At 38.8% G+C, this 13,263-nt stretch overlaps 1 protein-coding gene across 5 annotated transcripts in view; it reads right to left on the bottom strand.

Annotated features, from left to right (window-relative positions):
• HNRNPR (heterogeneous nuclear ribonucleoprotein R) overlaps positions 1-13,216 on the bottom strand; it is a 32,522-nt gene extending 19,306 nt beyond the window's left edge. For 2 of the 5 annotated variants that reach the window (XM_077899178.1, XM_077899176.1), the window contains exons 1-5: positions 13,058-13,213; positions 9,593-9,761; positions 7,219-7,337; positions 6,480-6,587; positions 3,402-3,515 (exon numbers count right to left, since the gene is read on the bottom strand). In XM_077899178.1, the coding sequence (XP_077755304.1) occupies positions 3,402-3,515; positions 6,480-6,587; positions 7,219-7,337; positions 9,593-9,749 (498 nt within the window). In that variant the 5' untranslated portion in view covers positions 9,750-9,761; positions 13,058-13,213. Of the gene's footprint in view, positions 1-3,401; positions 3,516-6,479; positions 6,588-7,218; positions 7,338-9,592; positions 9,762-13,057 lie in introns of all 5 variants that reach the window. The other 3 variants (XM_077899177.1, XM_077899179.1, XM_077899180.1) reach the window with 3 other exon arrangements.
• Between the last annotated feature and the right edge of the window lie 47 nt (positions 13,217-13,263).

The raw sequence follows: 13,263 nt of genomic DNA, 5'->3' as shown, positions 1-13,263 counted from the left end.
GTTTCAGCTCAGGTCATGATCTCAGGTCTCAGGTCATGGAGTGGGCTTGAAGATTCTCCCCCTCTGCCTCTCCCCGACTTGCACACCTGCCCCCTTCTCAAAAATAAATAAATCTTTAAAAAACCAAAACTTTCAACAAAAAATTTCCAATAAGTATAGGCCAAATCTCCTAGAATTTAACTTTATGGGAAGAATCCAAACCTTTACACTAAGATTTGGTTGTAACAAACTGCTTGATAGGAGTGGTTTAGGCTCATATAGGATTTCACTGCAAAGTTATTTGCTGTATGCCACAATAATCAACATACAGGAAAAAGCATCTTTCTTCTAAAAAGACAATGCAATATAAGAAAATATGCATATTTTACAATTAGGATACCAACTTTGTTTCTAATCGGATACTCAAAATAGTTTGTTCTATTAAATTGTTCAAATGCTTTAAGTGAAATATTAAAAGAGCACTAACAAACTCATTTCTTATCTATATAAAACAAAGATAAATCTCCAGGGGTGGGTCACTCAGTTAAGCATCTGCCTTTGGCTCAAGTCCTACTGGGATAGCACCACACGTGAGGTTCCCTGCTCAGCGGAAAGTCTCCTTCTCCCTTTGCTTCTCTCCCCAGCCTGTGCTCTAATAAATAAAATCTTAATAAAAACTTAAAACTCTTAAAAAGTCTCCACTAATGAGCTCATTAATAAAACCAATCTAAAAGGGACACCTGAGTGGCTCAGTGGTTGGGCGTCTGCTTCCGGCTGAGGGAGTGATCCTAGAGTCCCAGGATCGAGTCCCACATCGGGCTCCCCCAAAGCATGAAGCCTGCTTCTCCCTCTGCCTATGTCTCTGTCTCTCTCTCTGTCTCTCATGAATAAAGAAATAATAAAAAATCTAAAAAAAAAAAAATCTAATGGACTAAAAAAGTTTATTTTTATAATTATGAAACAGATGCACCCAACTAATTTTATACCAGGCTATGCTGGACATTGGAAAGAACATTAACAGTATCACACAGACTTAATTTTTATTCCTAAGGATTTTATAACTAAAGAAATAAGACTATTCCATTTTTAATTTATTTTATAAGAGGGCTTAAGTAAGCAAACAATTTAAAACCATTTGAAAAAAATACATATGGCATAGTTTGAGTAAGAAAGTTGAACTATGGGATCCCTGGGTGGCGCAGCGGTTTGGCGCCTGCCTTTGGCCCAGGGCGCGATCCTGGAGACCCGGGATCGAATCCCACATCAGGCTCCCGGTGCATGGAGCCTGCTTCTCCCTCTGCCTGTGTCTCTGCCTCTCTCTCTCTCTGTGACTATCATAAATAAATAAAAAAAAAAAAAAGAAAAAAAAAGAAAGTTGAACTATATATTGTTTAAAAATAACTAAAATGTAAATGAAATCTGCAAGAGTTCAAGATCTAAGCAGAACATTAAAAACGAAGGATGGGGGGATCCCTGGGTGGCGCAGCGGTTTAGCGCCTGCCTTTGGCCCGGGGCACAATCCTGGAGACCCGGGATCGAGTCCCGGGCTCCCGGTGCATGGAGCCTGCTTCTCCCTCTGCCTGTGTCTCTGCCTCTCTCTCTCTCTCTATCATAAATAAATAAAAATTTAAAAAAATAACAATAAAATAAAATAAAATAAAAATAAAAACGAAGGATGGCTTGAGGCATCTGGCTGGCTTAGTCAGTAGTGCAACTCCTGATCTCAGGGTTGTGAGTTTGAGCTCCACTTTGGTATAGATTACTTAAAAATAAAAAATAATATAAAAATAAAGAGAGAGAGAGAGAGAGAGAGAGAGAGAGACCAAAATACTATTTATTGTATACTATGTTTCAATGACATTTGCTCCTTTAACAAACTTAGATGGCTTGCCTTCCAATTCCAACTCTACCAATATACCAATAATTATGGAACATTAAGTAATTTAGAATATTTTTTAAGAGATTTGAAACAATAATATGTAGCTGATTTAAGTATCATGAAAAATAAAAATTCTGAGTCTCCTTTAATACTGATAAATATTGAGAAATAGAATATTAACTATAATAATGCTTAAAAGAATTTCAGGAACCAAAGACCAAGGAATGTAAACTCTATATAAAGAGAATACACTGGAATTATTTCTGATATAAATCTAAAAAGTGCTGTTAACTGGTAATGTCTTTACTCACAAACTACAAATAATAATAATAATCTCTGCTTTTGGCTACCTGAAAGACACCAGACCAGGAGTGCCTGCATGGTTCACAGATCCCAGGTCCTCCCCCTTTGCCCTACCCCCTGCTTGCACTCTCTCTCAATAAATAAAATCTTTAAATAAAAAGAAAAAAAAGAAAGACATGAGATCAGAAAAGACCCTGCTGTAAATTTATATTTTAGCACAGTTTTGACCATTTAAAGGATTAGAATTGGTGAGGCGTTTGGGTGGTACAGTCAGTTAAGAGTCCAACTCTTGGTTTTGGCTCAGGTCATAATCTCAGGGTTGTGACATCAAGCCCTGCGTCAGGCTCTGCACTAGCATGAGTCTCTTGGGACTCTCTCTGCGCCCTCCCTGCCCCTGTGCATGTGCACACTCTCTTTCTCTAAAATAAATAAATCTTTAAAAAGTAGACTTGACAATCAGAGAAGGACAAACATTATATGGTCTCATTCATTTGGAGAACATAAAGGGGAAAGGAGAGAAAACGAGTGGGAAATACCAGAGAGGGAGACAGAACATGAGAGACTCCTAACTCTGGGAAACGAATAAGGGGTAGTGGAAAGGGAGTGGCGGGGGGTGGGGGTGACTGGGTGACAGGCACTGAGGGGGGCACTTGATGGGATGAGCACTGGGTGTTATGCTATATGTTGGCAAATTGAACTCCAAAAAAAAAAAAAAAAAGTAGACTTGACTAACAAAGTATGAAGAAACTTTCATAAAGGCATAGATGGAGGAGAAACTGCATCTTTGCTCAGACCAATGTGCTTGAACTTTTATCTGATTCTACATCCTTCCCTTGTGTAACCCAATTTCATCAATAAATCTCTCAGCAAATACTGAGTACCCTTTATGTGATGGGGGGAAGGCCAAGGAGGGAGGACTGTTCAAAATTACTGATAAAACAAAAACAGAATAAAGTAACTGCTTCTCCTTAGTAACCTCAACCCCAGCACCTAAAATAGGGTTGCTGTTTGCATGGTTTTAGCAACCCGTTCCAAGAACTCTACATTCCTTTACCAAGTGTTTGGGTATCTACTAGTCACATGGTTCTTGCTTATGACTACAGTAAAATACAAATGGATATCCAAAGAAAATAATTATAGCTAAATTTTGAAAAGAATCAAGTACTCTTCTCCATCACACAATAGACAGAATAATTTACAAACCAGAAAGATTTTTGGCAAGCAGCTGAAGAACACTTACTTCTGTTCCAATTCCAGGTTGCACACCAGAGTATACACTGTCTGGTGGAGGACCCCCATACTTCCTCTGTCCTGTGGTTACATCCAGAGTATAGCCAGTCCTCTCAAGCAATGCCTAAAGATAATGATGCATCTGTTTATACTTGAATATTGTATCACACATCAGTATATTAATCTTTTCCAAAAGATACCCCGACATCTTAGGCTATGTATCTTAGTTACATAAAATAGTGTCAAAATTCATACTGGTACCACTCACACATTTTGCTCCCACTTCATTTCACTGCTCCTTTCCATATATTTAATGGAAACAACTGTAGACATATTAAATCTCTAAGCGCGTAACAGTTTTTTCACATGAATGAGAACAGAAAAGGATTATTAAATGTGACATAAGCTGGCCCCAGGCTACCCATTCATACTTATATACTCATTATTCCTCATTTTGCGTTCTTCTCTATTTCAATGAGAGAGCCTTCCTTCACTTGTTCCCATTACATACCATACTTGTGATTCTTTTCAAATAAAATGTTCTCTACCCTTAAAAAATCAAAAGTCCGGGCAGCCCCGGTGGTGCAGCGGTTTGGCGCTGCCTGCAGCCCAGGGGGTGATCCTGGAGACCCCGGATCAAGTCCCACGTCGGGCTTCCTGCATGGAGCCTGCTTCTCTCTCTGCCTGTCTCTCTCTCTCTCTCTGAATGAATAAATAAATCTTAAAAAAAAAAAAATCCAAAGTCCTACCTCCTCCATGCAGCTTCTCATTCACTATTGCTCACATCTTCCTATGACTTTATATTATAGTCAAGTAATTTAACCTTTATTTTGTTTAATCCTTTTGTTTTGTACTCCTTCTGCATCTATAGCTCTATAAGAACCAGACACATTTCTCACACGACACAGACTCAAAATATTTGCCAATTATCAAATGAGTATACTCAGGTTTCAAAAAACAAAACCTTAATGTTTCCGGATTACCAACCTTCTTCACATTATATTAGATATCAAGAGATATCTTGATAGAGATAGGAGAATGGAGAGAATGGAGAAAAGTTCTTCCCTAAGAAAAGCTCTTGCCCCTTGAGAGGCCGGCAGAGCAGACACAATGGGGGAAAAAAATGAAATCTACTTAAAAAAGGCAAGAATTTTATACTTCATGTTTTAAAAAATTAGATGGTCCCTAACCAGCTAGATGACTCAACTTATGATTTTTTGACTTCAGAATGGTATGAAAGTGATACACATTCAATAGAAATCACACTTCAAATTTTGATTTTTGATCTTTTCCAGGGCTAGCAATATACAGGACAATACCCTCGTGACACTGGGGTATGGCAGGCAGGCTTAGCTCCCAATCAACCACAAGGGTAAACAACCAATGCACTTACAACCATTCTCTATCCATACCTACCACTGTTTTTCACTGTCAGTATAGAACTTTATAAACTACAAGAGATATCCAACACGTCGTTATAAAATGCACTTTGCATTAGGTGATTCCACCCAACTATAGGCTAATGTAAGTGTTTGAAGCACGTTTAACATAGTCTAGGCTAAAAAAACATAATAATAAGGTAGTCTAGGCTATAATGTTTGGCAGGTTAAGTGTTATTAGGTAGACTTTCAACTTAGGATATTTCATCAACCTCGGGTGGGTTTATCTGGACATAATACCATCCTAAGATGAGGAAGATTTATACACAATGTCAAAGCAACAAGAGATATTAGACATCACCAAGTTTAGTGCCTTCAAAAGTATCTTTGGAGAAACCCTGAGATGCCAGAGTCACCTTAGGGTTCTCTATTTTTCTAACTTTGACACAAAAAGAGCTGCTCTAATTTTAAGCACAGAAATTACTCCTAATATAGAATATACACACATCTATGTATTACATTTCAACACATTACTTGTCTAAAATGTAATATACATGTATCATACATACAATATATACCTTACCAAAAGCAAAGATCCAGCTTTAGGGAAGTAACATAGGCCTATTCAATACATTAAGTTAAAAAAAAAAAAAAAACTATTATGTCAAACAGAATTTTCACATATTTATTTTAAAAATGGAAGAATGGGGTAGCCCCCCGGTGGCGCAGCGGTTTAGTGCCGCCTGCAGCCCAGGGTGTGATCCTGGAGACCCTGGATCGAGTCCCACGTCAGGTGGGACTGCTCGGAGCCTGCTTCTCCCTCTGCCTGTGTCTCTGCCTCTCTTTCTTTGTCTCTCATGAATAAATAAAATATTTTAAAAAATAAAAAATAAAAAAATAAAAATGTAAGAATGGGTTATGCCATTTTACAGATGAGGGGAAAAGGTACAAAGGAGCTCTATGTAACTATTATATGACAGAAACTACAAGTTCTATTTCCTATCTAAAACAAAACAAAACAGTACAAACAACTTCATTAAATAACTATTTAAATCTGAAAAGTCCATCACTGTGGCAAAACATCAATATCCACCTAAATAAGGAATTAGGTTCACTGGTCTTTCACCAAAAGCCCTACATTTACCTTGCAGAACAGCTTATCTAAATAATAATAATAGAAATTGGTGCTAGATACACAGTTCTTGCACATTCCAGGCATTACTCTAAGCATTTGAAATATCTTAATTGCTTTAATCCTCACAACTCTATGGGAATAGGTACCTATTCCTATGTCCAGTTCATAAATAATGAAACTGACGTAAATAAAAATTCAGAAGAAAAGTAGTTATAAAACACCTCTTTACCAAAAAGAGAAAAAAAAAAAAGAGAGAAAGTGCTTAGAAACAACCAAACCAAGAGACATGACTAAGTTAATCTAAAAAGCTATTATCAGAATCATCAATAAACATGTATCATTCATTCATAGCCAGGACAAGTAATGAAGCAAGGGTCTGAATTAGGGTTTTCTGCCAAATATACAACTGAATGTTTGCTCCCCAAATTCTTGTGTAATTTTCCTTAAATTATCTCATTTCCATGCACTAGCTTTAAAAAAATGGAACTATAAAAACTGTATCTAAGAAACATGAAAAGAAACACTCAATCTCATCATTAAGCTTATTATTACAACTACCCAAGTCAAGTTTTACCTTAATCTTTGCTTCATCAGGTCCTTTTGTGGACTCTTGCACCTTGCTCCCCTGTTTCTCCCTTTGCCTGTAGGTCTTCATAACTCCACATAAAAATGCACTTTTGTTCTAGAACAGGCAAGTAATTCAATGAAAAAGAATCACCAGGAGTCACTGAAGGGTCAAATATATAATTAATTTATAACGTCAAAAGACCAGTATTTTAACAAAATATTTACTCATTTATTCACTCGAGTATTTGCTGGGTAGTTACTATGTGCCAGAAACTGGAGCAGACAGCAGTAAGATAGCCAAGACCTTGGGAGCTTACCTTCCACACTGGCAAAAGTCTTCCACTCGCAGATATTCAAATGCATCTAGCCTATATTTGCCAGGCATTCCAAAAACAATTCCTCCTACCTACATTATTTTCCTCCAAGATAATAAAAAGATCAGATAACCCAAAAATGTTTAAAATCTGAATAATTTAAATCCATAAAAACCTAGTAATAACAATCAGCAAACCGACTTCGATTTTAAGTTTTTAAAGTAACTTACTGCAAAAAGTAAGGTGAGATTTTACTTTACAGTTGTGTTTCTGAGAACTCTGCCGTAAGTGGGTTTTTTCTTTAAACTAATTTTTTTTAAACAGAAGCAGAGGCGATCACAAACAAAAATCCCTTGTCTACAGGGAAAAAAGTAATGGCAAAGTAATATCAGATCACTAGCTGTTCAAAGGCATTTCTAGTAATAGCCTTACCTGAACATGTGATAAGTCACTTTCCTTGAACTGTTGTAGTACAGACAGAGCTCCTTCTTCATTAAATTCCCTGAGAGCATCAATTGCTCTTTCATCAAGATCGACATAAGCTACCAATCCTAAAAATTAAATTGAAAAGGAGTAATGTTATTGCAACAAAGGGGATAACCTAAACTGTGCTATCAACGCTTAACCAAGAATTGTTATATTCAGCACTATTACTAACAAACTAGGTTTTCATTTAATATGCATACAGGCAGCTACACAACTACTCTACAGAAACGTCAAGAGTACAAATTTGAAAGTAAAAGATAAAATGTCAAACATGAATTTCAAGCCCTATAAACATGAACTTCAATCCCCACATCCCACAAAAATCCTAGTCCCATTTCCTCTCCCCTCCTGAAAAACTGGAAGTTAAATCTGATGTACACAGTGTACTACAGATTAAGGATTAATATAACAAAATCTGATTTGTTAGAATGGTAAGCATACACTATATTCCCCAAGGATCAATCTTCAAATTATATGGACTGTTGTAGTTGTTGCTAACCACACAAGAGGTGGGAGAAAAAGAGAAACCATTTGTACTAAATAATTCTTTCCACTCTCCAAAAGGTATCAAAGGCTTTCCCTCCTTAGCACCAAAGAGAAAACGAAATGCATTTATCTGAGCATCCACTTTGCTGCAATCAGAATGTGGAAAGGCATAATTTTAAACTCTTCTACAAATGCAAGTGCAGCTTGATTAATCAATTCTGAAAGTCGTATTTTTAGGCATTTTTTTTTTTTGTTCTTCTGATGTGTCAAGCTGAGATTTAAAAGATGCTGTGGCATTCACAACACTGTCAATAATGACTTTTCTTCAAATGGCATTAAGAACTTTACTATGGACTTACAAGTAAACTATACAGAAAATATTTGCACTGCATTCTATTCATAATAGTATATTAACTGCACACAGAACATCTACTCAGTTTAAAATGTAATTTCTTAAGTCTGTTAAGTTTCTGTTGTATTTCTCTCTAAGGAATATATTTCAGAATTGATCCAATGTAAAATAGAAATATTTGGCAGATTAAAACCCCAATTCCATATGAACTAACATCAAAAGTGACTCCATTTTGATAAAGCCAAAAAGAACTTTATTCCGTACAATAAATATTTTTTTAAACTGTATTGCCATTTGTAAAGTTATTTTAAGAAAATGTTGCCATGATTTGTTTTAACAGCTCAAAATGAGCATCCCTAAATATTTGGAGTTTTCTTACTTCAAAATTCCATACCACCACCCAAAGCCACAACTCAGGACACCCATCAATCCATTCTGTCAATCCAACCCTACACCCAAACCATCAGCCTCTTATCAATAACAAAACACTCTACAAGAGAGCATCTCTGAGCAAATCACTGCCAATACTCTATGGCAGAATGTCACAGAAAGTTCCTGAGGACTGATTTTTCAAATGGAACCATCACCCAGGAGTCATTTTTAGAAAGTCATTTTAACGTCTAAAATTATCCTAAGCTTCTCAGATTTGAAAAAATTTAAGGACAAAAAAAAAAGATATTTGTTACTACAGTACTTAAGACACATTTGTGAGACAATTCAATACTCTCTCCCAGAATCTGGATAGGCACACAAAACACAGAGGAAGAAAGTTTCCATCTATGGCCCCAAAGGGGGAGGACACATTTATTTATGAACAACACTCCCTAAGGGTAAATATTTCTCTCCCTCTTTAAAACTTCAAACCACTTACAACCAACCATATTAAGATATTCAAATTTGCTTAAGCACTTATCCATGGGACTTCGAGATTTTTTTTTAAAAAAGCAGCTGTTACAAACCGAACACTTCCAGATTACTGAGAGATGTGGATTTCTGTCTATTAGGAACTAGACAGGCCACAAGCTCTCAAGGAGTCTGACATTTATTATCGTTTCAGACAATACGGTCTAACCAGTCCTCTTATTATGCCACCTAATCAGACCTAAGCGGATTTAACAATCACTTTAAGAAGCTAAAAGTAGAAAAGTAAAAGCAAAATGATGACTGATTTAGAATTAAGAAAACAACGTAAAATTTGGTATGTGGAAACATACATTTTAATTGGTGGTAAATCTAAGACAAATTGATGTACTGTTCTGAAAACAACTAAGACTGCATATTCAACACTAAGAAGGCTTCAAAATAATGAAATAAGAATATCAAAGTCAAACCCAATATGCCCTCCATGAAGGGAAAGTAACAAACATTCAGCTCTACATAGATCAGAAACAGTATTATTTAACCTTAAAAAAAATCTATAAAATTCAAAGTGGTTTGCCCTCACTTTCATAACCAGTCAGAAACAAGAAATGCATATTATACCTGTCTGAAATATTTCATCAAGTCTTTCTGCCACCTTCTGTGGGAGGCCTGCCTCTATCAGTGTCTTGTAGTGTTCTGTGTGAGTTACACTGGAAGTATCCATTGGTTCTTCCTCTTCTTTTAACTGTACCGCATTACCATTCACCTGATTAGCCATTTTATTATGCTGCTGGAAAAAATTCAGGAGCTATATTACATTAAGCCAGAAATAACTAGTTTGTAGGACAATGCATGATTTATCTAAACTAATTTGTATACATGCTGCTAATAAACTCTATCAAAATAATATTATATGCCTTTTGTGATGTATCTGACCTAAATTTGCATCCTGTAAAACCATAGAAAATGTACATGGAAGCATTAGATCTTTAAGGAACTTCATGTACACAGGGTTAAAAAAAAAAAAAAAAAGCTTGAATTCACTGAAGGTAGAATTGCTGATTAACAAAAGCAGCTGTTGTGTCCTGACAAGCATATCAACAAATCACCACAAAATCCTAAAAAGCCCATCAGCTCTCAATTCTTATACAGTTTTTAAAAGTTTGATTTAGAAACAGAATGAACGCCCACAGACCACTCAGTCAAAGTTTAAGGACTTTCAAATTTTCCTAGTTCTGCTTCAAATCTAGGGTAGGTGTGAGATAAATGCTCTGCTGTCTCTAGTTCAACATGCTGGTGGTTTGGGTTTTCTCCGCCTCACTTAAAAACAAACAAACAAAAAAAACACACAACTTGACATTAATTTTTGCTCTAAAATTAATTCACTATTCCCATTCACAGATTTAAAAGAAAAAATGACCAAGTTTAAAAGCTAAATGATTGTTTTAAGTCCACGTAAAATAAAAAGTGAGCTATAATCGAGGTTGCTTCTTTAAAAAAAAAGTACATATTGAATTTTTCATATCAGTAAAATAAAGCTGCAAAAACATATTGAAGAATGGACAGCTAACTTTTTCCAAATAGTTTCAACAAACATTACCTAGTTAAGGTAAACTTAGGTCAGATGTCTCAGATCAACCTACCCAAATTATTTTGTATGTTCAACCTGTATACAATGCTGAAATGGACCAACTCCCTGAAGAGAGAGATTAGATTAAAAAAAAAAAAAAAAAAAAAAACCCATACAAGGCCAGTCTCCATACTGCCTCAAAAGACAGAGAATTAAAGTACACTTGTCTGTGGTGAATGTGATGAAGATAATAAGCAGAATAAAGACACTGCAACAAATACTGAAATAGAGGACATGAAGGTGGATCTCAAGAAGAAGCCGACTTTTTTTGATGAGTCTCAAGGTACCTACTGAGCTATAAGGAAAATACAAGCTTCCTAAAAACACTAAAACTCGCAAGATAACCACACTTCCAGATTGCTTATAACCACTGTGCAAATGCACCAGGTGCAGTTTTCTGACCTAAAACAACTTTTCATTTCAAAGTCCACTGATACTTAGTTGAAGTTAATGAAGAAGGGAGGAAGATTGAGGGGAAGGAGGTAATAGAAGGGAGAGAGGAATATGCAGAAAGGGTTATTCTGAAAATAAGATAAACATCATGACTTCTTATGATTACAAAACATTAAGATTGATAGCCCACTACTGTCTATACAGACGCAGACTCTGGTTAAACTTTGGGTGGAGAAATGTTTCTCAAGGCAAGCCTCAAATTCTGATGAACTGGCAAAAACGAAAACATTTGAAACTGGCACACTTTTCATCAAGAAACTACTTACAGTGTAAGATGAATACGTTTACTGATTAACACAACCTACTTCTATAGAGATGTACCCTAAAGTCCAAAATCTCTTTGTGAACATATAGTTCTGCTTTCCCACGCTCCCCCACCCCCAAATACAACCGTAAGATCATCAGAAGTCAAAAGTTCTCAGTATCACAAGACCCTTACAGTATGGCACCTGGGAATACTATTAGTCACAGAAAGAAAGCAAATTTTTAACAGGAAAGTTCAATGAACACCTGCTAAGGTGGTATGTTTTGTTTTGTTTTTTAAAGTATGTGTAAAGCAAAAAGACAAGTTGTGTATTAAGCACAAGACAGAAATATTTGACTGCCATTTCATTGCAAAGGCTCTCCTACAAGTTGATTCTGAAATTGGGTTGAAATTGTCAAAAAGTTTGTAAACTTTTAACAACAGCCAGAAAAAAAAAAAAAAAAAAAGGTAAAATAATTAGATTCCAGAAAATAAAACCTTTCAGATTTCAGATCAAGGAAAACCTCTCTCTTCAAGCCAAATACAATGTGCTCATTTAAAAAAAAAAAAATTTTTTTTTTTTGAGAACGTTTAACTTTTGTGTCAATTGAACACAATGCCACAACAGCCAAACCATATTTCTGGATGCAGCAAATATCCTGTGACTGGAGTCATTTGATCTAAGCATTTTTGCAAAAAAAAAAAAAAAAAAAAAAGACGTTTTAAATGAGATTTTTAAATGCTGGGAGATTTTTTTTTGGGTGGGGGGAGAGTCGGCACTGGCCCCTCCCTGACTTCTTCTGAACACCTCTGTGCGAAATTCTTCGTATGAAGAGACGGGCTTTAAAAGAACCAACGAGATGGAGGGTAACGGTCATCTCTTGGGTCAGGAGCGTCAAGCCCTTATCCTACGACTGACTCCTGAGGCATAAACTCAGCCTGTCTCGAGGACAGCAGACATCTCACAGCTCAGTGTGAAAGGACTGAACCTTTCCAAGAACCCCTCGGCCTTAAGTTTCACGTTTTTGGCAACACGGTCAGAAGAAAAAGAATCGCCTCTCCAAAGGAGTGCGCCTCTGACATTCTCGGAATCGGTGCATCTCAGGCGCCGCCTGAAGCCTAAGTTTCACGGCCTCTAATAGTCATTTTTTCCTTCAAATCTCGGCTCGCAGCATGCAGAGTGGGGGAGGGGAGGGAGGCTTCCCACACGAATCGGCCCTCGGGCTCCGGCTCGCACAAAAGTTTTCTGGCGGCTCAGGTAACCCCGGGGCGTGCATCCCGCCCTCTGCCCACCCCACCCCTCGGGCCCGTCCCGGTCGGCAGCACGTCCCCCTCGCGGCTAGGCCTGCGGGCACCACGGCGAAGCGGCTCCGGACGCGGAGCGGAGCAGCCCCGGGGCCGCGCGGGCTTCCGAGGCCGCCGGACGGGGCCGGCCGCGTGGAGCGGCGGGCGGAGGCGGGAAAAACGCGGCGGGCCCCGGCAGGCCGCGCGGAGGGCGCCCGGCGGGCCGGGCCGCGGGGGCCGGGGGCCGGCGGGGCGGGGGCAGGATGAGCAAGGGCGAGGAGGCGCCTCGGCGGGGCTGGGCCCTCCGCTGCGCGGCCGGACCAGGCCGAAGCCGCCCCCAGCCCATCCCCACCCCCACCCTGGGGCCTCGGAGCGAAAACGAAACTGGGGCCGAGGCGCCGAGCCCGGGCTGGGCCCCCGTCGGGTCGGATCGGGGCTCCCGGCCCCTCCCCCCACGGGCCGGCGCGAGACTCACCAGGGCAGAGCTGGGGCCGCCGGCCGGGCCCGTGAGAATCAGCGCGAGGCGCTTTGAAAACGACTAGAAATGGCGCGCGCGCCACCCCCTCCCCCCCTCATGGACAGAGACGCGATCCCGGCAGCACGCGGGGTTTCCCGGAACTGCTTCCAGGGACTCCGCGCGGCCGGGCAATCACGTCGCGCGGCGGCCTGAGGGGCGGCTCG

This window comes from Canis aureus, chromosome 5 (genome assembly GCF_053574225.1).
Source record: "Canis aureus isolate CA01 chromosome 5, VMU_Caureus_v.1.0, whole genome shotgun sequence".
In the NCBI taxonomy this organism is placed as follows: domain Eukaryota; kingdom Metazoa; phylum Chordata; class Mammalia; order Carnivora; family Canidae; genus Canis; species Canis aureus.
The sequence above is the reverse complement of the archived record's forward strand: the minus strand, read 5'-3'. Positions and strand labels throughout refer to the sequence as shown.